The sequence below is a fragment of the Oncorhynchus mykiss genome, chromosome 3 (genome assembly GCF_057628025.1).
Source record: "Oncorhynchus mykiss isolate SJ-2025 chromosome 3, ASM5762802v1, whole genome shotgun sequence".
Classification (NCBI taxonomy): Eukaryota; Metazoa; Chordata; class Actinopteri; order Salmoniformes; family Salmonidae; genus Oncorhynchus; species Oncorhynchus mykiss.
The window spans coordinates 57,035,873-57,062,431 of record NC_143024.1 but is presented as its reverse complement, the minus strand read 5'-3'; the positions used below and the strand labels follow the sequence as shown (position 1 = coordinate 57,062,431).

Genomic DNA, 26,559 nt, shown 5'->3' with positions numbered 1-26,559 from the left:
TTTGTCTTTCTCGATCATTGTAAATGTTACTTGTTTTCAGAGAGGAATCTCGCCTATTTCCTGAGTACTTTATATTTTGCACTTTGGGTTCGCTCTCCGCCTTTTTGTTTATGAAGATATATTTTGTTTTATCCCGATCTATGGTGCTTAAATAAATGTAGTAATTCTAAACCTGCGACTACTCCTCTCGACACCAGTGACTCTCATGAGGACCGCCACAGGAAAAGGAGACCCAGAGTTACCTCTGCTGCAGAGGATAAGTTCATTAGCGTTACCAGCCTCAGAAATTGCAGCCCAAATAAATGCTTCACAGAGTTCAAATAACAGACACATCTCAACATCAACTGTTCAGATGAAACTGTGTGAATCAGGCCTTCATGGCCGAATTGCTGCAAAGAAACCACTTGCTAAAGGACACCAATATTAAGAAGAGACTTGCTTGGGCCAAGAAACACGAGTAATGGACATTAGACAGGTGAAAATCTGTCCTATGGTCTGATGAGTCCAAATTTGAGATTTTTAGTTCCAACCACTGTGTCTTTGTCAGATGCAGAGTAAGTGAACGGATGATATCCGCATGTGTGGTTCCCACCATGAAGCATGAAGGAGGAGGTGTGATGGTGTGGGGTGCTTTGCTGGTGACATTTAGTGATTTATTTAGAGTTCAATGCACACTTAACCAGCATGGCTACCACAGCATTCTGCAGGGATATGCCATCTGGTTTGCGCTTAGTGGGACTATAGTTTGTTTTTCAACAGGACAATGGCCCAACACACCTCCAGGCAGTGTAAGGGCTATTTGACCAAGAAGGAGAGTCATGGAGTGCTGCATCAGATGACTTGGCCTCCACAATCCCCCGACCTCAACCCAATTGAGATGGCTTGGGATGTTGGATCGCAGAGTGGAAAAGCAGCCAACAAGTGCTCAGCACATGTGGGAACTCCTTCAAGATTGTTGGAAGAGCATTCGAGGTGAAGCTGGTTGAGAGAATGCCAAGAGTGTGCAAAGCTGTCATCAAGGCAAAGTGTGGCTACCTTGAAGAATCTCAAATATATTTTTATTTGTTGAACACTTTTTTGGTTACTACATGATTCCATATGTGTTATTTCATAGTTTTGATGTCTTCACTATTATTCTACAATGTAGAAAATAGTACAAATCAAGAAAAACCCTTGAACGAATGGTGTCCAAACTTCTGACTGCTACTCTATGTACATATACATATGCAGTAATTTAAGTAGAACGCTTGAGGGCGACTAAGCACCAGTTGTGAATAAACAAGAACAGAAGATAGCCACGTGTGTTTCAGATACGAAGGTTCATAGTTGAAATTCGGAAAGATGGTGGTGCACGCAGAGATCCGCATGGTTCACCGTGGTGGCAGCAAAATAAACTTCAGGGAGCCAGTTATTACACATGACTCCAGGTACGTATGTATTGATTGCAGCAGACATTAGCTAAACCTGAACAAAATATATGTCACAAGTATGGACGCAAATTGTAGTCATGGTTAGCTAATTTGTTACTGTACAACTAACGTGAGCTAGCTAACATAGCTAATATTCTAGCAGTATACATAGCAGTATTCTAAACGTCAGAGAAACAGAATTATAGAAAGCCACGGATTCAACTAAGGTAACGTTAGATATCTGGCTACTGTACTATGAATTAACATGTAACGTTAGCTTCCTTTACCGGCATGTTTACGTTAGCTAAATAGCTAAACGTGCATTTGCTATTTAACTAGCTTGCTGGTTTGTTTATTACAATGAACTATCAGGCATCTTTTCTTTCCCACCTTTATTTAACTAGGGAAGTCAGTTAAGAACAAGTTCTTATTTTCGATGACGGCCTAGGAACAGTGGTTTAACTGCCTTGTTCAGGGGCAGAACGACAGATTTTTACCTCAGGTAAATTCGATCTAGCAACCTTTCGGTTTCTGGCCCAATGCTCTAACCACTAGGCTACCTACCGCTCCAATCTAGTTAACGTTACATTGAATCTGGAATAACCGTAGTCTGTAAACTGATTTCAATCCGGTCGTTTTCGGCAGGTTCCTTTTGTGTGCCGCGGGGGAGTCCGTGAACGTGTACAGTACCAGCACAGAGGAATACGTCCATGATTTGCAGGGACACACTGACCTGGTGACAGGCGTTGTCCTCAACCCTTCAAACCATCTGCAGGTTTGTCAAATACAGTTGCTGCATATATGTGTCTGCGAACTTTGATCAGCAACATGTTTATGTCTAAAGAAACATGGTTTGTTGTCGCTCCAATGGTTGGGTGTCTGAGGAGTGTTTACACATCGGGATGTTTTGAGTGTAGACATGACATTGTCTCACTCTCTTGCAGGTATACTCGTGTTCAGCAGATGGCACTGTCCGATTGTGGGACTTCACGGATGCCATCCTCATCAAGGTACTGCCACAGCAGCATTCTTTACCAAAGTCAGTTTTAATCACTGCTTCCTGTTTTCTTCATGTGCTTAATATTACATTACTTACTATGATACGTTTCAGACCTTCATTATCGGGTACCCAATCTACTCCATTTACGTCTCGGAAAAACATGGAGGAGTTGTTTTTCTCGTCGTTCCCATGGCAAATTACAAAAGCTCCGGTAAGTATAGCTACACTTTGAAAAGGCGGTGCTATGTGAACGCTTCCGTACAGCCGTTACACAGTAGGTAATGTAAAGCACAGCACAGAGAATTTTCGACCAAACTTGGCGATACTTCCTCAAATCCCGACTTGGAAGACACCACGTCTTCTAAACGCCCATGTCTAGTTACAAGGGGTTTGTTAGAATTTTAAAAATGATCCGTTATTACATTTTAAATCCATTAAGTAATCCAACAATGTGTACGCCGCTATCTTGTCTGTTTCATATCGTCTCTCATTGATTGAGACAGCTGGGTGTCCACCCCAAACGTTCCAAATGTCATGTTGACACTCGCCTGTCTCGATCAATGAGAAAATCTGAAATAGACAAGGTGGCTTTGTTCTTTCAAGTCAAAGGTGATTTCTTTGTAGTTGCACAACAAAATGGTGCAGAATGTTGAAGAGGGTGACCTCTGACACACATGTGGTGTGTCTTCAGAGCTGTTCCAGCTGGTGGCTGTTCATCTGCCCCACAGTGGGGACCAGGAAGTGGAAGCGCGAGAGCTCTCGGCCGTGCTCTGTGATGTCAGCCACCACCCTGGGGCTGCCTCCTTTGGCAGAGAGGTATGTGTAGTAGGCCTATACTTCGTATACCAGGTACTCCAGTAGCAAACAAGTCTCTGGCAGCGAACGACTTAGCCAAGGGTAACACTTAAACCATAATGATTGCTTTTGCAGGAGACATTACAACAATCTTTATGCACACTCTTGTCATAGTTTGCACACTGTTGATTTTAGCAAAAGGCATGACATGTTTTATTATCGCCTTCAACATTGACGCCAGTTTTTTTTACTTGAAACTTTGGGTGTACTCCTAGGAAACAAACAGGCTGAAACGGGGAGGGACCCCCTTGAACACCATTTACAACAATGTGCGTTAATGAATATAATGCACCTCTTGTTTCTTTCTCACAGGGTGAATACATAGCTGCCGTCAAAGGTTTACAGCTCGAGGTATTTTTCTTCAAGAAGCAGAAGTCCTACAGGTAAACACCATTCTCGCACATCAGGAGACTGTCCCCTTCAATGACAGTAGGCATGAATGGTAATGTGTGGTTTTGTCTCTCTGGTTAGTGTTTGAGCAACGCAAGTCCAACCACGCTGAACGGCAGCTTATCTGTTGGATGAGTGGCCTTTCTGCTTGTCTGTAGTCAGGAGTGGGAATTCAGCCAGCCCTCTCCATTGTTTTGAGCTACCCCTTATCTGTAAAAGGGAACTAATAAGCATCATAAGGATTCATTACATGGCAGTATTTTTGACATTGTCCATATTTGACATTGCCCAAATAACATTGCTCATGACTTTGTCATAGTACTCATTCAATTGTATTGTTTGTTTCTGTGCCCCACAGGTTTTCCCTGAAGTCAGGGATGAAGAAAGGGGCCAAGAATGCCTTCACCTGCGTTTCGTGCCACCCTAAAGAGGACTGTATTGCCACAGGTCACGAAGATGGCAAGATTCGCATGTGGTGAGTGATGCTCGAAGAACTTAGACCATGCCCAAACATGGCCTCACCAAAGACCAAATCTAGGGGAAACACTTGATTGGCATCACTCACAGTCAATGTTCTTTCCCTGTCTTCATAGGAGAAACTTCAACCAGAAGAAGGAGTACACATACTCCACCTTGCACTGGCACCACGGTGCTGTCAACACACTGTGCTTCACCCCAGAAGGTAATATAACTGTTGAATTATACCTAGACATATCATCTCTGATCACTCTATGCCAGTGTTCCCCAATAGGTGGCAGGTTGATTTTATTTGCCCCCTCAAGTCTAATGAGCAAAAATATATATATATATTTTTTTGGGGGGCAAGTCGGTTAGGACATTAATTTGTGCATGACACAAGTAATTTTTCCAACAATTGTTTAGACAGATTATTTCACTTATAATTCGCTGTATCACAATTCCAGTGGGTCAGAAATTTACATTCACTAAGTTGACTGCCTTTAAACCGCTTGGAAAATTCCAGAAAATTATGTCATGGCTTTAGAAGCTTCTGATAGGCTAATTGACATCATTTGAGTCAATTGGAGGTGTCCATGTGGATGTATTTCAAGGCCTACCTTCCAACTCAGTGCCTCTATGCTTGACATCATGGGAAAATCAAAAGAAATCAGCCAAGACCTCAGAAACACAATTGCAGACCTCCACAAGTCTGGTTCATCCTTGGGAGCAATTGCCAAATGCCGGAAGGTACCACGTTCATCTGTACAAACAATGGTACGCAAGTATTAACACCATGGGACCACGCAGCCGCCATACCGCTCAGGAAGAAGATGCGTTCTGTCTCCTAGAGATGAACGTTCTTTGGTGCGAAAAGTGCAAATCAATCCCAGAACAACAGCAAAGGACCTTGTGAAGATGCTGGAGGAAGTTAAAAAAGTATCTATATCCACAGTGAAACGAGTCCAAAATCGATACAACCTGAAAGGCCGTTCAGCAGGGAAGAAGCCACTGCTCCAAAACCTCTATTAAAAAGCCAGACTACGGTTTGCAACTGCACATGGGGACAAAGATCATACTTTCTGGAGAAATGTCCTCTGGTCTGATGAAACAAAAATACAACTGTTTGGCCATAATGACCATCATTATGTTTGATGGAAAAAGGGGGAAGCTTGCAAGCCGAAGAACACCATCCCAACCGTGAAGCATAGGGGTGGCAGCATCATGTTGTGGGGGTGCTTTGCTGCAGGAGGGACTGGTGCACTTAACAAAATAGATGGCATCATGAGGGAGGAAAATTGTGGATATATTGAAGCAACATCTCAAGATATCAGTCAGGAAGTTAAAGCTTGGTCGCAAATGATTCTTCCAAATGGACAATGACCCCAAGCATGCTTCCAAAGTTGTGGCAAAATGACTTAAGGACAACAAAGTCAAGGTATTGGAGTGGCCATCACAAAGCCTTGACCTCAATCCCATTGAAAATTTGTGGGCAGAACGGTAGAAGCGTGTGCGAGCAAGGAGGCTTACAAACCTGACTCAGTTACACCAGCTCTGTCAGGAGGAATGGGCCAAAATTCACCCAACTTATTGTGGGAAGCTTGTGAAAGGCTACCGGAAACGTTTGACCCAAGTTAAACAATTTAAAGGCAATGCTACCAAATACTAATTGAGTGTATGTAAACCTCTGACCAACTGTGGAATGTGATGAAAAAAGTAAATGCTGAAATGAATCATTTTCTGTACTATTATTCTGACACTTCACATTCTTAAAATAAGGTGGTGATCCTTCTGACCTAAGACAGGGAAACTTTACTAGGATTAAATGTCAGGAATTGTGTAACTGTTTAAATGTATTTGGCTAAGGTGTATGTAAACTTCCGACTTCATCTGTAAGTGAAAGAAATAGATTTTGATTGTTTTACTGGGAATGCCAACAAAATACATTTTTGGTCAGTGTGTGTGTGTGACCTTTTATTTAACTAGGCAAGTCCGTTAAGAACAAATTCTTATTTACAATGACGGCCTGCTGGGCCAATTGTGCGCCACCCTATGGGACTCCCAATCACGGCCGGATGTGATACCATCTGGATTCGTACCAGGTACTAATAGTGACGTCTCTTGCACTGAGATGCAGTGCCTTAGACCGCTGCGTCCGTGTGTTAACTATTTAACTACACTAAAATGTTAAATATCGGTATAGTTGTTTTTTGGGGGGGGGGGCAAGGAAAATATTGGGTATCGGCCAAAAAATGTAATCGGTGCATCAGTATAATTTGACCATTAAGGCTTGATTTCACGGTCTGAACAATTGATGTTGAGATGTGACTGTTACTTGAACTCTGAAGCATTTATTTGGGCTCCAATCTGAGGTGCAGTTAATTCTAATGAACTTATCCTCTGCAGCAGAGGTAACTCCGGGTCTCCGCCTTTCCTGTGGTGGTCCTCATGAGGGACATTAGTTTCATCATAGCACTTGATGGTTTTTGCAACTGCACTCTTGAACTTTCTTGACATTTTCCGGATTGACTGACCTTCGTGTCTTTAAGTAATGATGGACTGTCCTTTCTCTTTGCTTATTTGAGCTGTTCTTGCCATTATATGGACTTGGTTCTTTACCAAATAGGGCTATTTTCTGTATGCCACCTGTACAGTGCCTTGCGAAAGTATTCGGCCCCCTTGAACTTTGCGACCTTTTGCCACATTTCAGGCTTCAAACATAAAGATATAAAACTGTATTTTTTTGTGAAGAATCAACAACAAGTGTGGGACACAATCATGAAGTGGAACGACATTTATTGGATATTTCAAACTTTTTTAACAAATCAAAAACTGAAAAATTGGGCATGCAAAATTATTCAGCCCCTTTACTTTCAGTGCAGCAAACTCTCTCCAAAAGTTCAGTGAGGATCTCTGAATGATCCAATGTTGACCTAAATGACTAATGATGATAAATACAATCCACCTGTGTGTAATCAAGTCTCCGTATAAATGCACCTGCACTGTGATAGTCTCAGAGGTCCGTTAAAAGCGCAGAGAGCATCATGAAGAACAAGGAACACACCAGGCAGGTCCGAGATACTGTTGTGAAGAAGTTTAAAGCCGGATTTGGATACAAAAAGATTTTTCCAAGCTTTAAACATCCCAAGGAGCACTGTGCAAGCGATAATATTGAAATGGAAGGAGTATCAGACCACTGCAAATCTACCAAGACCTGGTCGTCCCTCTAAACTTTCAGCTCATACAAGGAGAAGACTGATCAGAGATGCAGCCAAGAGGCCCATGATCACTCTGGATGAACTGCAGAGATCTACAGCTGAGGTGGGAGACTCTGTCCATAGGACAACAATCAGTCGTATATTGCACAAATCTGGCCTTTATGGAAGAGTGGCAAGAAGAAAGCCATTTCTTAAAGATATCCATAAAAAGTGTCATTTAAAGTTTGCCACAAGCCACCTGGGAGTCACACCAAACATGTGGAAGAAGGTGCTCTGGTCAGATGAAACCAAAATTGAACTTTTTGGCAAAAATGCAAAACGTTATGTTTGGTGTAAAAGCAACACAGCTCATCCCCCTGAACACACCATCCCCACTGTCAAACATGGTGGTGGCAGCATCATGGTTTGGGCCTGCTTTTCTTCAGCAGGGACAGGGAAGATGGTTAAAATTGATGGGAAGATGGATGGAGCCAAATATAGGACCATTCTGGAAGAGAACCTGATGGAGTCTGCAAAAGACCTGAGACTGGGACGGAGATTTGTCTTCCAACAAGACAATGATCCAAAACATAAAGCAAAATCTGGAATGGTTCAAAAATAAACATATCCAGGTGTTAGAATGGCCAAGTCAAAGTCCAGACCTGAATCCAATCGAGAATCTGTGGAAAGAACTGAAAACTGCTGTTCACAAATGCTCTCCATCCAACCTCACTGAGCTCGAGCTGTTTTGCAAGGAGGAATGGGAAAAAATGTCAGTCTCTCGATGTGCAAAACTGATAGAGACATACCCCAAGCGACTCACCTCTGTAATCGCAGCAAAAGGTGGCGCTACAAAGTATTAACTTAAGGGGGCTGAATAATTTTGCACGCCCAATTTTTCAGTTTTTGATTTGTTAAAAAAGTTTGAAATATCCAATAAATGTCGTTCCACTTCATGATTGTGTCCCACTTGTTGTTGATTCTTCACAAAAAAATACAGTTTTATATCTTTATGTTTGAAGCCTGAAATGTGGCAAAAGGTCGCAAAGTTCAAGGGGGCCAAATACTTTCGCAAGGCACTGTACCTTGTCACAACACTACTGATTGGCTCAACTGCATTAAGAAGTAAAGAAATTCCACAAATGTAATTTTAACAATGTACACCTGTTAATTGAAATGCATTCCATGTGACTACCTTGTGAAGCTGGTTGAGAGAATGCCAAGAGTGTGCAAAGCTGTCAAGGCAAATGGTGGCTACTTTGAAGAATCTCAAATCTCAAATATTTTGATTTAACACTTTTGGTTGCTACATGATTCCATATGTGTTATTTCATAGTTTTGATGTCTTCACTATTCTACAATGTAGAAAATAGTAAAAATAAATCCTTGAATGAGTAGGTGTCCAAACTTTTTTGACTGGTACTGTGTGTGTGTGCACAGTGCATTTGAAAAGTATTCAGATCATTCCCTTTTTCCATATTTTTTGTTACATTACAACCGTATTCTAAAATGGATTACATTTTTTTCCCCTCAAACTACACACAATACCCCATAATGACAAAGCAAAAACAGGTTTTTAGAAATGTTTGCAAATGTTTTAATACTAAAAACATACCTTTATGTAAATAAGTATTCAGACCCTTTGCTATGAGACTTGGGCTCCGGTGCTTCCTGTTTCCAGTGATCGTCCTTGAGCTGTTTCTGCATCTGTGGTGTATTCAATTACATTTACATTAGTATTCAGACCCTTTACTCTGCACTTTGAAGCATTTACAAGCTTTGCACAACTGTATTTGGGGAGTTTCTCCCATTCCTCTCTGCAGGTCCTCTCAAACTCTGTCAGGTTGGATTGGGAGCGTTGCTGCACAGCTATATTCAGGTCTCCAGAGTTGTTTCGATCAGGTTCAAGTCCAGGCTCTGGCTGGGCCACTCAAGGACATTCTGCATTTTCTTGGCTGTTTGCTTAGGGTTGTTGTCCTGTAGCAAGGTGAACCTTCGCCCCAGTCTTTACTCAGTTCATCTTTCCCTCGATCCTGACTAGTCTCCCTTTCGCTGAAAAACATCCCCACAGCATGATGCTGCCACCATGCTTCATTGTAGGGATGGTTTTGGCCAGCTGGGCAGTGCCTGGTTTCCTCCAGATGTGGCGCTTGGCATTCAGGCCAAAGAGTTCAATCTTGGTTTCATTAGACCAGAGAATTTTGGTTCTCATGGTCTGCGAGTCCTTTAAGGTGTCTTTTTGCAAACTCCCTGACCAAGGCCTTTCTCCCCTGATTGCTCAGTTTGGCCCGGGTGGCCAGCTTTAGGAAGTCTTGGTGGTTCCTAACTTCTTCCATTTTTAAGAATGATGGCCACTGTGTTCTTGGGGACCTTCAATGCTGCAGTAATGTTTTGGTACCCTTCCCTAGACCTGTGCCTCGACACATTCCTGTCTCGGAGCTCTACGGACAATTCCTTCGACCTCGTGGCTTGGTTCTTGTTCTGACATGCACTGTCAACTGTGGGACCTTTTTATATAGATCGGTGTGTGCCTTTTTTACAAATCATGTCCAATCATTTCAATTTACAACAAGTTTCTACAACTTGATTGGAGTCCACATCTCAAGGATGGTCAATGGAAACAGGATGCACCTGAACTCAATTTTGTGTCTCATAGCAAAGGGTCTGAATACTTATGTAAAAATGTTTTTTTTTAATAAATGTGCAGATTTCATAGCCTGTTTTTGCTTTGTCATTATGGGGTATTGTGTGTAGATGTACGAAATGACTTTTTTTTTCATCCATTTTAGAATAAGGCTAACAACATTTTGAAAAAGGGAAGGTTTCTGAATACATACATATTTCGTTGATGGACATAAGACTGTAAAATCAGCAGGAAATGAGCTGAAATTTATTTTAAATTTTTGAAATCTGTTCCCCAGTAATTCTGACACCTAATGGAGGCATTCTAGCCACTCCCTACTGCTTCAAGTCCCCAAGACACGTCTCTGAACTACGGGGACCGAGGCTTCTGCCCTTGTGCCTCCTATGAAATGCTCTCCCTGACCATCTGAGAGCCACTAGATCACTCTGAATTGTTTTTAATGTCCTTAACTCACTTCTATATGCTCTTTCCTAGTCCCAATCTAAAATGTATTTAGTGCCTATGGCTATTTTACCTGCCTTGATTCTAAATGTATGTTTATATTTTGAGAACTAATGAAAAATGCTATACAAATTATTATATGCGTTCGTGTCCCAATGCAATCGAGGTTTGAAATTATTTGTTTTTGTCATAATTGCGATTTAAATTTGGAGTGTACAAATTATTCATGACGTTCCGGGCCCCCGATCGTCAACTCAATAAATAATCTTCCCGCGGCTGAATGTAGTTGGGGACAACTGCTCTATGCCAACTGTTTTCATGGTGGAAGGATTTTAACCAGTGGCGTGACTCTTTGTTTCCTTTTCTGTAGGCACTAATCTTCTGAGTGGGGGCATAGAATCTGTGCTGGTCCATTGGCATTACACACAGGAGAACCAGAAAGACTTCTTGCCGCGCCTGGGCGCCGCCATCACACACATCGCCGTGTCACCTGACGGTTCCTTGTTCTGCACCTCGCACTCGGACAACAGTAAGGACTATTACAGCCTGTTACAAGAATTTCACGGTTCATCTCTCCTCCCTCCCTTGAAGTAATCACTGATCTGACATGACTGGATTGGTCATTGCTGTGTGCCGAATCCATGCTTGCACCTATCCAATCATGTTAGATCAGTGATTCTTCAAGGAAGGATGCTTAAATCTGGTCAGGGTCCTAAGTCTCACATTTACAAGGTACAGTGGCCATATGTTTTCATTCTATGTACGTTTCTTTTGTCAACTGCTAGAAAGATTTTTAGGAATATTCAATCTGTAGTCCTAACCATTCTCTTTCTTTCTGGGTTTTTTTCCCCCTCCCTTTTTCTCGGTCCCCCTCTCAAGAGATCACAATCATTCAGAGTTGTGTCAAAGTGTCGGCCGTCATCCAGGGGCTGGTTAAAGGCGATGGTGTGTGGACAAACCTAATCATTGACCCGCGCAGTAAAGCTTTGGTGCTTAATGGGAAACCAGGGCACCTGCAGTTCTACTCTCTCCACCACGACAAGCAACTCTACAACGTATGCACACCTTTCTGTCTACAGGAGCTGTCAATTTAAAACCACCACACGCTGTCCTTGTAAACTTGGGCAAGGCAGCGACCTAGGAATGTTCTTGAACTTTGTCACATGACTTGTAGAAATGGAATGACTAGAATGGATATTCAAGTCATTTTATTTCTATGGCCTGAGTCTTGAAGGTCTGGCTTCGCTCATTTGGCATGAACAAAAAATGTAACTATTTGATAATGAATGAATGAACTCTTATTGACCAATCAAGTTAATGAAAATGATTTTACTCTTTCTCTTCTACCTTCAGTTGGACATAGTACAGCAGGAGTACATCCACGAGGAGGGTCTGGACCAGTTTGAGGTGGTCAAAGCGGCATTCGACGCCCGCGGCGACTGGCTTGCTACCGTGGAGGAGAGGAGAAAAAAAGGCGCTGAGCTGGAGATCAATTTGAAGCTGTGGGCGTACGATGAGCTAACTCTGAGGTACTATTTATTTATAAGCCTGGTTGCATGTTGTACATGTCTTCATATCAACATGTCGTGGCATTGTTTTCATGCTCGTCAATAACAAGCCCCTTAGTTATTGCTGTTCACACATTTGGCTATAACGCTGCTCCATTTGTGATATATTTAAGTATGTGGTTTCCATCTTTCACCCGCTCTCCACCCTAACTTGTCCCCCTCTGTAGTTTTGTGCTGAACACCACAGTGACAGCTCCCCACGAGGACCGGATTACAGCCATGTTCTTCAGCCCCTCCCCAGAGACCACCATGCTGGTGACCACTAGCCTCGACGGCCACTTCAAAGCCTGGCTGCTGGCAGACCACTCAGACGCCAACGGTAAGTAGTCCCGAGGTGGTTCTTTCTATGGGTTTTGGTTTGGATCGTTGAGCCTGATGGCCAGGGTTAGGCAAGTCTTCCTATGTAATAGGTCCTTGAGACCTGCTAGTTATTATTCACCGACACATGATTTGCCCAATCAAGGTACCGATGAGCCAAATCAAACTGGTGCTCTTAACGTTCTCCCTGGCTTTTCCTTTCTCTGTATGCGTATGACGACCAGCAGAGGGCTTCTGGGCATGTGACTTTGTGGGTGGGTATCATCTCCTGAAGCCCGGTTGCTGCTCCTTCTCGGCTGACGGCTCCCTTTTGTCCGTCGGCTTCCAGGAAGTGGTGACCGTGTGGAGCCCCGCTTCCTGGGAGCTACTCACCACTCTGTCCCAGCCCCCAGGGGCTATCAGGTCAGAACACACACACTTACAAACATTCACACACTGATACAAGTATACACAAACACACACGACCATTGAAACGAGCAGACGTTTCAACAACTTTGCTAACAAAAAACGAATGTTGGCAGATAGCAGTCTGTCAACAAACAAGATGGCCTAACACTAGAAAAGCCTAGGCCTCGTTGGACCACTAGCATTTTTATTAGTTTATGTACAAACGTCACAATTCAAGTGTTAAAATCTATTAAATAAACACCATAGCAACGATCATTCATTATTAATTTGTTAAGGGCAAGTCTTAAGGCACAGTATGCATTTCAAAAGAACAGAGTGGCATAATGTATTCCGAGTCCAAATATATTACTACGCTTTGGAGTGTTGCAGTGCACACCGGGAGCGCCTGAAATCATGGTAATTCTGCCAAAAAGTTATATTTCGAAATGGAGCTCAAGGGGTCATTTGTAAGAGTTGTTTGGCAAGGAGAGGTGGTTTTAGAAATGGCGGAACCTGCTCTTTCTGATACAGTATAGTCTTACCTGCTTTTGACTCTGTAGAATAATGTCCCTTTTTGCTGCTGCAATTCATGTCTATTCCAAGCTGTGCTGTTCATCAGATTCTTCATATACAGTTTAAATATTATTTTCCATTAGACTATTGTCAGTTTAATCTTGTCTGTAGGCTAACTCTGTGTGAAATTTAGTTTCAATATAGTTTAGGTTTAGTGTCAACGGGCCATCAGCTGGACAGGCAGACTACCAGTGAAATAACTGGCTGTAAATCACATGTCCTCTTAAAACTGCTTATAACACATTCTGTTTGTGATATTACAATTCTAACAACTGTGTGTTATAGACTTACTTAGGAAAAGTCGAGGACAGGAGGACATGACTTAAAAAAAGGCTGCGTTATTAAAAAAGTAAGTCCATTTTGAGTCAATAAAACTCTTGACTCTCCTAGTGTTAAACCAACAGTTATGACTCGTGATATGAACTTGGGTTCACATTTCCGTTGTTTACTTGTGTAACACCCTCTGTGGTACTTACAGTTCCTTCAGAAAGTATTCATACCCCTTTACCACTTTACCATGTGTAATTATGTTTTTAGAAATGAATCAAATGACAAAGTTAAATGTCTTGAGTCAAAGCATTTAATCCCTTTATGGAAAGCTTAAAGTTCAGGAGTACACATTTGCTTAACTCAAATAAGTTGCATGGACTCACGGTGTGCAATAATAGTGTGTAACATGATTTTTGAATGACTACCTCATCTCTACCCCACACATACAATTAAGGTCCCTCTGTCGAGCAGTGAATTTCAAACACAGATTCAACCACAAAGACCAGGGATGTTTTCCAATGCCTCGCAAAGAAGGGCACCTATTGGTAATGGGTAAAAGAAAGAGGGAAAAAAACAGATATTGAATATCCTTTTGAACATTAAGTTATTAATTACACTTTGGATGGTATACACCCAGTCACTACAAAGATACAGGCGTCCTTCCTAACTCAGTTGTCGGAGAGGAAGGAAACCGCTCAGGGATTTCACCATGAGGCCAATGATGACTTTAGTTAGAGTTTAATAGCAGCGATGGGAAATAACTGAGGATGGATCAACATTGTACAGTCGTGGCCAAAAGTTTTGAGAATGACACAGATACTCATTTTCACAAAGTCTGCTGCTTCAGTGTCTTAATATATTTTTGTCTGATGTTACTATGGAATACTGAAGTATAATTACAAGCATTTCATAAGTGTCAAAGGCTTTTATTGACAATTACATGAAGTTGATGCAAAGAGTCAATATTTGCAGTGTTGACCCTTTTTCAAAACCTCTGCAATTCACCCTGGCATGCTGTCAATTAACTTCTGGGCCACATTCTGACTGATGGCAGCCCATTCTTGCATAATCAATGCTTGGAGTTTGTCAGAATTTGTGGGCTTTTGTTTGTCCACCCGCCTCTTGAGGATTGACCACAAGTTCTCAGTGGGATTAAGGTCTGGGGAGTTTCCTGGCCATGGACCCAAAATATTGATGTTTTGTTCCCCGAGCTACTTAGTTATCATTTTTGCCTTATGGCAAGGTGCTCTATCATGCTGGAAAAGGCATTGTTCATCACCAAACTGTTCCTGAATGGTTGGGAGAAGTTGCTCTCGGAGGATGTGTTGGTACCATTCTTTATTCATGGCTGTGTTCTTTGGCAAAATTGTGAGTGAGCCCACTCCCTTGGCTGAGAAGCAACCCCACACATGAATGGTCTCAGGATGCTTTACTGTTGGCATGACACAGGACTGATGGTAGCGCTCACCTTGTCTTCTCCGGACAAGCTTTTTTCCGGATGCCCCAAACAATCGGAAAGGGAATTCATCAGAGAAAATGACTTTACCCCATTCCTCAGCAGTCCAATCCCTGTACCTTATGCAGAATATACATCTGTCTCTGATGTTTTTCCTGGAGAGAAGTGGCTTATTTGCTACCCTTTTTGACACCAGGCCATCCTCCAAAAGTCTTCGCCTCACTCACCCGCCTGCTACCATTCCTGAGCAAATTCTGTACTGCTGGTGTCCCGATCCCGCAGCTGAATCAACTTTAGGAGATGGTCCTGGCGCTTGCTGGACCTTCTTTGGCTCCCTGAAGCCTTCACGACAAGGAGAGTGGTTCAATTGAAGTTCTTGATGATCTGATAAATGGTTGATTTAGGTGCAATCTTACTGGCAGCAATATCCTTGCCTGTGAAGCCCTTTTTGTGGAAAGCAATGATGACGGCATGTGTTTCCTTGCAGGTAACCATGGTTGACAGAGGAAAAACAATGACTCAAGCACCACCCTCCTTTTGAAGCTTCCAGTCTGTTATTTGAACTCAATCAGCATGACAGAGTGATCTCCAGACTTGTCCTCGTCAACACTCACACCTGTCTTAACGAGAGAATCACTGACATGTCAGCTGGTCCTTTTGTGGCAGGGCTGAAATGCAGTGGGAATGTTTTTTGGGGATTCAGTTCATTTGCAGGGCAAAGAGGGACTTTGCAATTAATTGCAATTCATCTGATCACTCTTCATAACATTCTGGAGTATATGCAAATTGCCATCATACAAACTGAGGCAGCAGACTTTGAAAATTAATATTTGTGCCGTTCGCAAAACTTTTGGCCACGGCTGTAGTTACTCTACAATACTAACCTAATTGACAGAGTGAAAAGGAAGCAATTATAGAATATTAATATTCCAGAACATGCATCCTGTTTGCAACAAGGCACTAAAGTAAAACTGCAAAAAGAAATTGGCAAAGCAATGAACTTTATGTGCTGAATAAAAAGTGTTGTTTTGTTAGATTTGCCCCAAAACATAACATCACTGAGTTTCACTCTTCATATTTTCAAGCATGTTGGCTGCATCGTGTAATGGGTATGCTTGTCATCCGCAAAGACTAGAGTTTTCTAGTAAAATAATTGTCTGCTTTCCAACAAACGCTGGGAGACATTCCCCTTTTAGCAGGATAATAACCTAGAACACGAGTAAATATACATAAATATGGAATTGCTTACCAAGATGACATTAAATGTCCCGGAGTGGCCTAGTTGCAGTTTTGACTTAAATTGGCCAGAAAATCTATAGCAAGACTTAGCTGAAAATGGCTGCCTAGCAATGTTTAACAACCAACTTGACAGAGCTTGAATAATTTTGAAAATAATGTACAAATATTGTATAATCCAGGTGTGCAAAGCTCTTAGACATAGCCAGAAAGACACACACAGCTCTAATCACTGCCACGGGTGTTTGTAACATGTATTGACTCGGGTGTGAATACTTAAGTAAATGAGATATCTGTATTTCATTTTCAATAAATGTGCAAAGATTTCTAAACATATTTTCACTTTGTCAATATGGGCCATTGAGTGTAGATGTGTGAAAGGAAAAAAAAGATTGAATCCATTTTGAATTCAGGCAGTAACAACAATGTGGTATAAGTTGAGGGGTATGAATACTTTCTGAAGGAACTGTAAGTCTGTATTATTTGCACAAAACGAGTGTACTTCATGGCAACAAGTTCTATTGGCCAGCCGTGTCAGCCTGGGAGACAGAACCTGCTGCGCAACATTGAGTGTCAGCCTCTACTCCAATATCTTGCCAAGTCAGCCCCCTCCCCCCTCTCCTTAGGTCAGTGAGTGCAGACAATTTGTATTTGGTGTTGTCTTATTAAATTTCAGGCCAAAGCTTCTTAGCTGCAGCCTGCAAATGACTACACACTGGTTTTAGTGCTGGTATTCACAATGGCCCCAAGCCATTGCATACTTTGATAGTCAACTATACATCACTCTCAATTTTTTTTTTTTTACATCCTTTGCCTAAAATCAGGATGAATTATCAGATCTTCAACCAAAACCTAATATTAGATAAAGGGAACCTGCGTTTTACAAATAACAAAACAAATTGATACTTATACTGAACAAAAATATAAACGCAACAATTGCAATGATTTTACCGAGTTACAGTTCATATAAGGAAATCAGTCAATTAAATTCATTAGGCCCTAATCTATGGATTTCACATGACTGGGCAGGAACGCAGCCACCAGTGGGCCTGGGAGGGCATTGGACCACCCACTTGGGAGCCAGGCCCAGCCAATCAGAATGAGTTTGACGATCCCGCAGGTGAAGAAGCCAGATGTGGAGGTCCTGGGCTGGCATGGACACACCTGGTTGTGAGGCCGGTTGGACGTACTACCAAATTCTCTAAAATGACATTGGAGGTGGCTTAGGGTAGAGATATTAATATAACATTCTCTGGCAACAGCTCTGGTGGACATTCCTGCAGTCAGCATGTCAATTGCTCGCTCCCTCAACTTGAGACATCTGTGGCATTGTGTTGTGACATTTTAGTGGCCTTTTTTTTTTTTCAGCACAAGGTGCATCTGTGCAATGATCATGCTGTTTAATCAGCTTCTTGATATGCCACACCTGTCAGGTGGATGTATTATCTTGGCAAAGGAGAAATGTTCACTAACAGGGATATTAGCACAGTTGTCCAACCAAAGTTGAGAAGCTTTTTGTGCGTATGGAAAAATTCTGGAATCCTTTTCAGCTCAGGAAATATGGGACCAACACTTTACATGTTGTGTTTATATTTTTGTTCAGTGTATGTATGTATTTATTTAAATAAGTTATGCAACACCCAATTTCACTGTGTGAAAAAGTAATTTCCCCCTTTCACTCAATAAGTGGTTGTGCAACCTTTTGCTGCAATGGCTGCAACCAAATGCTTCCTGTAGTTGTTGATCAGTCTCACATTGCTGTGGATACATTTTTGCCCACTCTTGCTTACAGACTCTTGCTTCTTTAACTGTGACATTTGTGGGTTTTCAAGCATGAACTGTTATTTTCAAGTCCTGCCACTAGATCTCAATTGGGATTAGGTCTGGACTTTGACTAGGCCATTCCAAAACTTAAAATTTGTTGCTTCTTAACCATTTTCATGTAGACTTCAAATCAAATCAAATTTTATTTGTCACATACACATGGTTAGCAGATGTTAATGCGAGTGTAGCGAAATGCTTGTGCTTCTAGTTCCGACAATGCAGTAATAACCAAAAGTAATCTAGCTAACAATTCCAAAACTACTACCTTATAAGACACAAGTGTAAGGGGATAAAGAATATGTACATAAAGATATATGAATGAGTGATGGTACAGAGCGGCATAGGCAAGATACAGTAGATGGTATTGAGTGCAGTATATACATATGAGATGAGTATGTAAACAAAGTGGCATAGTTAGTGGCTAGTGATACATGTATTACATAAAGATGCAGTAGATGAGTACAGTATATACATATACATATGAGATGAATAATGTAGGGTATGTAACATTATATTAGGTAGCATTGTTTAAAGTGGCTAGTGATATATTTTACATAATTTCCCATCAATTCCCATTATTAAAGTGGCTGGAGTTGAGTCAGTGTGTTGGCAGCAGCCACTCAATGTTAGTGGTGGCTGTTTAACAGTCTGATGGCCTTGAGACTGAAAAACAGCTTCTGTCTCTCGATCCCAGCTTTGATGCACCTGTACTGACCTCGCCTTCTGGATGATAGCAGGGTGAACAGGCAGTGGCTCGGGTGGTTGTTGTCCTTGATGATCTTTATGGCCTTCCTGTGACATCAGGTGGTGTAGGTATCCTGGAGGGCAGGTAGTTTGCCCCCCGGTGATGCGTTGTGCAGACCTCACTACCCTCTGGAGAGCCTTGCGGTTGTGGGCGGAGCAGTTGCCGTACCAGGCGGTGATACAGCCCGACAGGATGCTCTCGATTGTGCATCTGTAGAAGTTTGTGTGCTTTAGATGACAAGCCAAATTTCTTCAGCCTCCTGAGGTTGAAGAGGCGCTGCTGCGCCTTCTTCACGATGCTGTCTGTGTGGGTGGACCAATTCAGTTTGTCTGTGACGTGTACGCCGAGGAACTTAAAACTTACTACCCTCTCCACTACTGTTCCATCGATGTGGATAGGGGGGTGCTCCCTCTGCTGTTTCGTGAAGTCCACGATCATCTCCTTAGTTTTGTTGACGTTGAGTGTGAGGTTATTTTCCTGACACCACACTCCGAGGGCCCTCACCTCCTCCCTGTAGGCCGTCTCGTCCTTGTTGGTAATCAAGCCTACCACTGTTGTGTCGTCCGCAAACTTGATGATTGAGTTGGAGGCGTGCGTGGCCACGCAGTCGTGGGTGAACAGGGAGTACAGGAGAGGGCTCAGAACGCACCCTTGTGGGGCCCCAGTGAGGATCAGCGGGGTGGAAATGTTGTTGCCTACCCTCACCACCTGGGGGCGGCCCGTCAGGAAGTCCAGTTGCACAGGGCGGGGTCGAGACCCAGGGTCTCGAGCTTGATGACGAGCTTGGAGGGCACTATGGTGTTGAATGCCGAGCTGTAGTCGATGAACAGCATTCTCACATAGGTATTCCTCTTGTCCAGATGGGTTAGGGCAGTGTGGTTGAGATTGCATCGTCTGTGGACCTATTTGGGCGGTAAGCAAATTGGAGTGGGTCTAGGGTGTCAGGTAGGGTGGCGGTGATATGGTCCTTGACTAGTCTCTCAAAGCACTTCATGATGACGGAAGTGAGTGCTACGGGGCGGTAGTCGTTTAGCTCAGTTACCTTAGCTTTCTTGGGAACAGGAACAATGGTGGCCCTCTTGAAGCATGTGGGAACAACACACTGGGATAGGGATTGATTGAAATGTCCGTAAACACACCGGCCAGCTGGTCTGCGCATGCTCTGAGGGCGCGGCTGGGGATGCCGTCTGGGCCTGCAGCCTTGCGAGGGTTGACACGTTTAAATGTTTTCCTCACGTTGGCTGCAGTGAAGGAGAGTCCGCATGTTTTAGTTGCGGGCCGTGTCAGTGGCACTGTATTGTCCTCAAAGCGGGCAAAAAAGTTATTTAGTCTGCCTGGGAGCAAGACATCCTGGTCCGTGAAGGGGCTGGTTTTCTTTTTGTAATCCGTGATTGACTGTAGACCCTGCCACATACCTCTTGTGTCTGAGCCGTTGAATTGAGATTCTACTTTGTCTCTATACTGACGCTTAGCTTGTTTGATTGCCTAGCGGAGGGAATAGTTACACTGTTTGTATTCGGTCATGTTTCCGGTCACCTAGCCCTGATTTAAAAGCAGTGGTTCGCGCTTTCAGTTTCACGCGAATGCTGCCATCAATCCACGGTTTCTGGTTTGGGAATGTTTTAATCGTCGCTATGGGAACGACATCTTCAACGCACGTTCTAATGAACTCGCACACCGAATCAGCGTATTTGTCAATGTTGTCTTACGCAATACGAAACATATCCCAGTCCACGTGATGGAAGCAGTCTTGGAGTGTGGAATCAGATTGGTCGGACCAGCGTTGAACAGACCTCAGCGCGGGAGCTTCTTGTTTTAGTTTCTGTCTGTAGGCAGGGATCAACAAAATGGAGTCGTGGTCAGCTTTTCCGAAAGGAGGGCGGGGCAGGGCCTTATATGCGTTGCGGAAGTTAGAATAGCAGTGATCCAAGGTTTTTCCAGCCCTGGTTGCGCAATCGATATGCTGATAAAATTTAGGGAGTCTTGTTTTCAGATTAGACTTGTTAAAATCCCCAGCTACAATGAATGCAGCCTCCGGATAAATGGATTCCAGTTTGCAAAGAATCAAATAAAGTTCGTTCAGAGCCATCGATGTGTCTGCTTGGGGGGGAATATATACGGCTGTGATTATAATCGAAGAGAATTCCCTTGGTAGATAATGCGGTCGACATTTGATTGTGAGGAATTCTAAATCAGGTGAACAGAAGGACTTGAGTACCTGTATGTTGTTATGATCACACCACGTCACGTTAACCATGAAGCATACGCCCACGCCCCTCTTCTTACCAGAAAGATGTTTGTTTCTGTCTGCGCGATGCGTGGAGAAACCAGCTGGCTGCACCGATTCCGATAGCGTCTCTCCAGTGAGCCATGTTTCCGTGAAGCAAAGAACGTTAGTCTCTGATGTTCCTCTGGAATGCTACCCTTGCTCGGATTTCATCAACCTTGTTGTCAAGAGACTGGACATTGGCGAGAAGAATGCTAGGGAGTGGTGCACGATGTGCCCGTCTCCGGAGTCTGACCAGAAGACCGCTCCGTTTCCCCCTTTTACGAAGTCGTTTTTTTGGGTCGCCGGCTGGGATCCATTCCGTTGTCCTGGGTGAAAGGCAGAACACAGGATCCGCGTCGCGAAAGTCATATTGTTGGTCGTACTGATGGTGAGTTGACGCTGCTATGTTCAGTAGTTCTTCTCGACTGTATGTAATGAAACCTAAGATGACCTGGGGTACCAATGTAAGAAATAACACGTAAAAAAAAAAAAAAAACTGCATAGTTTCCTGCTGCATTACCCAGCTGTGCTTCAGCTCACTGTTGGATGGCCTGAAATTCTCCTGTGGAATTCTCTGATACAGAGCGGAACTCATGGTTTCTTCTATTAAGGCAAGTCGTCCAAGTCCTGTGGTAGCAAAGTATCCCCAAAACATCACACTTCCACCACCATGCTTGACCGTTGCTATGAAGTTCGTACTGTAGAATGCGGTGTTTGGTTTTCGCCAGACATAATGGAACCCATCACTTCCAAAAAAGTTGACTCAAGTTTGCCAAAAAAGGAACTGGCAGGTCAACAAGACTCTTGGAAGAATGTTCTATGGACAGATGAGTCAAAAGTATAACTTTTTTTGGTTGACATGGATCCCATTATGCCTAGTGAAAACCAAACACCGCATTCCACAGTAAGAACCTTACGCCAACAGTCAAGCACCAAATAAAATTGTTGGTCACATACACATGTTTAGCAGATGTTATTGTTGGTGTAGCAAAATGCTTGTGGCAGCTCTGCTTCTCTGCATTGTGTTGTTAGTGTGATGTTTTGGGGATGCTTTGCTTCCTCAGGACTTGGACGACTTGCCTTAATAGAAGAAACCCTAAATGCTGCGCTGTATCATAAAATTCTACAGGAGAATGTCAGGTCATCCGTCTGTAAGCTGAAGCGCAGCTGGGTCACGCCGCAAGAGAATGATGGAAAACACACAAGTCTACATGATTTGAAAATGGCTAAAGAACAATTTTGAAGTTTTGGAATGGCCTAGTCAGTCAAGACCTAATCCCAATTGAGATGTGGCAGGACCTGAAACAGGCAGTTTATGCTTGAAAACCCACAAATGTCGCTGAGTTAAAGAAGAGTGGGGTAAAATGTATCTGATAACATTCAGTATGCAAAAGTATAGAATTAGAAAGGGGGCAAATACTTTCTCACAGCACTGAATAGGGATATCTCTGCCTCGTATGTGCTCAGGGGGATGTAGGCAATTGCTGGTACAGATGGCTGTGGAAGTCAAGCACTGGGACTCTGCATTGTTATTCCAGCTGCTCATAGTCTGTTGTGTAACCACCTATGGATTTTTCTGTTTGGTGTTTACATGTGGTCTGAACTGAAATTATTTCAGGTGACTGCATTTGTAGTTGGAGCTCTGGTGTGGAAAAGCTTCTTGCCACTAATCCTGTGAAATATGTTTTTAGGGTGGGTGGTGGTATGGTCAGGTGGACTTTGACAGTACGGTAAGAGACGGGTGACGTGGTTTGAAGGTTAACAGACTCTTTTGATCCAACAGGGACCTTTGTTTTGGACGGTTAAGCTGTTCCAAGTACCTGTTGGGGGCCAGCACCAAGAACCAACTCTGCTGCTGGAACCTCCTCACCTGCTCACGTAAGACGGTGGCTCTCTGACGTGTGTGCTCGTGTGCAACTGGCCTATAAGCAACACATCCATGACTTAAGAAATAAAACAAATCTGTTCAATCTGTAAACTTTTTTCTCTTTTTACATGTGTTTCTCTCTTCCCTTCTCTCTCTCAGTGGAGTGGAGTACCCCCATGGACGTAAGCCTGCTCCAGACCGACCCGCTGTCTGAGAACATAGCTGCCTTCTGCAGCCAATCTGGCAGCTCTGACTGTGAGTACTACCTAGTTTCTGGTTCTAGCTGCCAGTACCAACATAACTATTTTGCCTCATTTGGTTTAGATTGTTTTGCCACACCCACTCCAAGGGCCCAAAGCGTAGCTAATTGCACATGGCAGGGTCCCCTTAGGTATTGTATAATATGTGCTGTAGCCTTGTCGTACGGTAGACCCAACCATGTCTAAATAGGTTAAATGGGCTTCACTCCTCAATATGCCCTCTGCTCCCTCCAGTGTTTGTGTTCAAGCCCAGCGAGCCACGGCCCCTCTACTCCCAAAAGGCTTTGTGCACGGGCAAGGTGCAGCATGCAGTCTTCGCGCCGCGCGACCAGATGCTGGAGAGCTGCGAGGAGCGTACCCAGTGGCTCAACAGATCCCAGCTCTACTTCTTGACCCAACACATGGTGAATATATACATATAATACACACGGTCTCCAGACTCATGGTGTCCTCTCCTCGTCTCCTTTCCTTTGTCACCGCTAGTAAATGAAAGGACTGGACACACCACATGTTTGAAGTTCCTCCAAACTACTAAATTACATTTGAAAGTAAGGAAACTGGGGTGTAGGAGCATGCTTGAGTTTGACTTCTTATTCCACTGGCAGGTAACTAACCACAGAGGTTCTGTCTGACATCCGTTTATAGGATTTGTTGACTTTTAGCACCAAGACTGAAGAGGACAGACTGTTGGCATCCAGTAAACAGGTACAATTCCATTTCGTTCCAAAATGGCTGCGAACATGTACTGTCATTCATTTGAGGTTTTTTTAATTTTCTGTGACAATGTATAGCATTCTCTGCGTCAGTTCTGACTCTTTGTTTTCGGGGTGTTTTTCAGCTCATGGTAGACGACAGTGTTGCCGTGACGCCGTTCTACCTGTTGTTAGGGAAACACAGAGGGCAGCAACTGGAGAAGCAGGAAGCACTGACCAATCCCATGGCAGAAAGGACTCAGCTCCCACAGGGCTCCATTGCCATCAAGGAGGTGTGTGTGGTGTGTGTGTGTGTGTTCATGCAATGTTCACTGGCTGTTAATTTGCTGACCTGTAAATAAGCCTTGTGTTTCTACATTCTGTGTTGGTCCTCAAAGTTCATGTTTAGCTTTGCTAGAATGCATAAAAAATGCATGTGCCAAGTATTTGTATACTTCCAAGCAGCGAACTACTGAATATACTGAGCTCACTTTAGATGCTAGGTGAGACGAAATGGTCTGCAAACGTTCCCAGAGTGTATCAGAAAGTTAATCAATAAATGTTTTATTGGCTAATAATTGTAAAGGTAAACAGGGAACACTTACTTGATTCTCTCAAGAACCCAGCGTAACTTTTTAGACCAGGTTATTGATCATTGGCCCTGAAGGGCATAGTCGGTGAGCAATACGCATCAGGACCTCTGCATAACTCACTCCTCTCCCGCTCTCTCTCCCTCAGCTGCTGCACACCCCAGCCCACGTCCTGCCTTCAGCCTCGTTCCTCTGTGCCATGTTTGTCCGCTCCCTGCTCATCTCCAGCTCCTCTGCCAGGTGAGTCCAGTTACTAGTAGTTTGTTTATTGTTCCAGACAAGATAATGTTTTTTTGTGGCATACAGTTTAAAAAACACACACAAAAAAACAGAATATGTTGACATAGAATCACAATGAATAGGTTCATCTACATTCCCCTGAAAACAATGGAGAGGTCAAAGTAGTATGGTGACGATGACCTTACACCCTAGCACAGCGTTTTCCAACCCTGGTCTTCGAGTACCCCCCCCCCCCCCAACAGTACACCTTTTATCAGTGCGCGTGGTATGTGTGTCAGGTTTAAGTATGAGCGTGTGGGTAGAGTTCAGTTCGTGTACTCCCCCAGGTCATTGTTTTTAAGTAAGAATTTGTTCTGTCAATATAATCTTAAACCTAAAAGGTTATATACGGTGCGTTTGGAAAGTAATTCAGACCCCTTGACTTTTTCCACATTTTGTTACGTTACAGCCTTATTCTAAAAATGGATCTACAATCTACACCCAATACCCCATAATGACAAAGCAAAACATGTTTTATTAAAAATGGAAATATCTCACTTACATAAGTTTTCAGACCCTTTACTCAGTACTTTGTTGTAGCACCTTTGGCAGCGAATACAGCCTTGATTCTTCTTGGGTATGACGCTACAAGCTTGGCACACCTGTATTTGGGAGTTTCTGCAGATCCTCTCAAGCTCTGTCAGGTTGGATGGGGAGCGTTGCTGCACAGCTATTTTCAGGTCTCTCCAGAGATGTTCGATCAGGTTCAAGTCCGGGCTCTGGCTGTACCACTCAAGGACATTGAGACTTGTCTCTGACATGTACTGTCAACTGCGGGACCAAATTATCTCCAATTGAATTTACCACAGGTGGACTACAAACATCTCAAGGATGATCACTGGAAACAGGATCCACCTGAGCTAAATTGAGTCTCATAGCAAAGGGTTTGAATACTTACTTAAATAAGGTATCTATTTTATTTTATACATTTGCAAACATTTCTAAAAACCTGTTTTTCGCTCTGTCATCATGGGTTATTGTGTGTAGATTGCTGAGGATTTAAAATATATTTTTTAGAATGTTACATTAGTCTTAACGTGGAAAAGTCGAGGGGTCTTAATACTTTCCCGAAGGTACAGTAACAAATGCTACATCTCACTTCCTTGAGAAAGCGGGCTGATATGCACTTTGGGTCAGAAAATTCCCCACATATGCTAGACAGTACTATGGATAATCACATTTTATGTTGACTGTTTTAATATTTTGGAATAATTGCTTAGTCATGAGGGCTCTCACCCCACTTACATGTGTTTTTTGTTTTTTTGTAAATTGCTGAAGAGAGGAAAAAGAACATGAAGAAGGGGAAATGGAGAGAGAGAAAGAGGAAGAGGACTCCGAAGGGGAAGCAGACCCCCGTCTGGGGGAATCGGCAACATGGGGCCATCCCGAGGAGTTTGGGGCACCAGCTCTCACCAAAGCCCAAGAGAGGGAACTGAGGAAAGTTAGAACATTTGACCACAGCTGGCTCAGCAGCCTACTGGACTGTTAAGCGTGAACAAGCCCAAACACACACACTTTTCACAAAGGCTGTATTTTCATATAATAAATATTTCTGTTTTCAAATGTGCCGTATCATTCTTGTTTCTGGCATTGCCCCAAGAATGTTTCAGTTTTGCTGGATCAAAACAATTTTAAAGTTAAATATCACTTTGTAATATGTCAGGCTCTGTACAGTAGTGTTTGTTTTGCAGAGTGATTCACTTATCACTCAGTTAATTCATACTGTGTGTCAAGGTTGCTGGCATATACATGTTCCAGTTTGCCAATACAGTTGAAGTCGGAAGTTTACGTACGCTTAGGTTGGAGTCATTAAAACTTATTTTTTAACCATTC

General features: G+C 43.1%; 1 protein-coding gene across 2 annotated transcripts; it reads left to right on the top strand.

Annotated features, from left to right (window-relative positions):
- LOC110520019 (WD repeat-containing protein 75) lies at nucleotides 1–26,289 on the top strand. Of its 2 annotated transcripts, none has more exons than XM_021596978.3 (20): nucleotides 1–1,427; nucleotides 2,055–2,184; nucleotides 2,354–2,419; nucleotides 2,521–2,620; nucleotides 3,101–3,225; nucleotides 3,577–3,647; nucleotides 4,013–4,129; nucleotides 4,248–4,336; nucleotides 10,763–10,921; nucleotides 11,272–11,447; nucleotides 11,746–11,921; nucleotides 12,128–12,279; nucleotides 12,506–12,680; nucleotides 22,822–22,916; nucleotides 23,065–23,160; nucleotides 23,400–23,569; nucleotides 23,811–23,870; nucleotides 24,004–24,150; nucleotides 24,596–24,687; nucleotides 26,005–26,289. In XM_021596978.3, exons 1-20 carry the CDS (start codon nucleotides 1,342–1,344, stop codon nucleotides 26,213–26,215), a joined length of 2,493 nt encoding a protein of 830 aa, XP_021452653.3. In that variant the 5' UTR covers nucleotides 1–1,341; the 3' UTR covers nucleotides 26,216–26,289. The 2 variants fall into 2 exon arrangements, with proteins under 2 accessions (XP_021452653.3, XP_021452652.3); XM_021596977.3 differs by having other exon boundaries at nucleotides 1,300–1,427; nucleotides 12,503–12,680.
- Nucleotides 26,290–26,559: the final 270 nt, after the last annotated feature.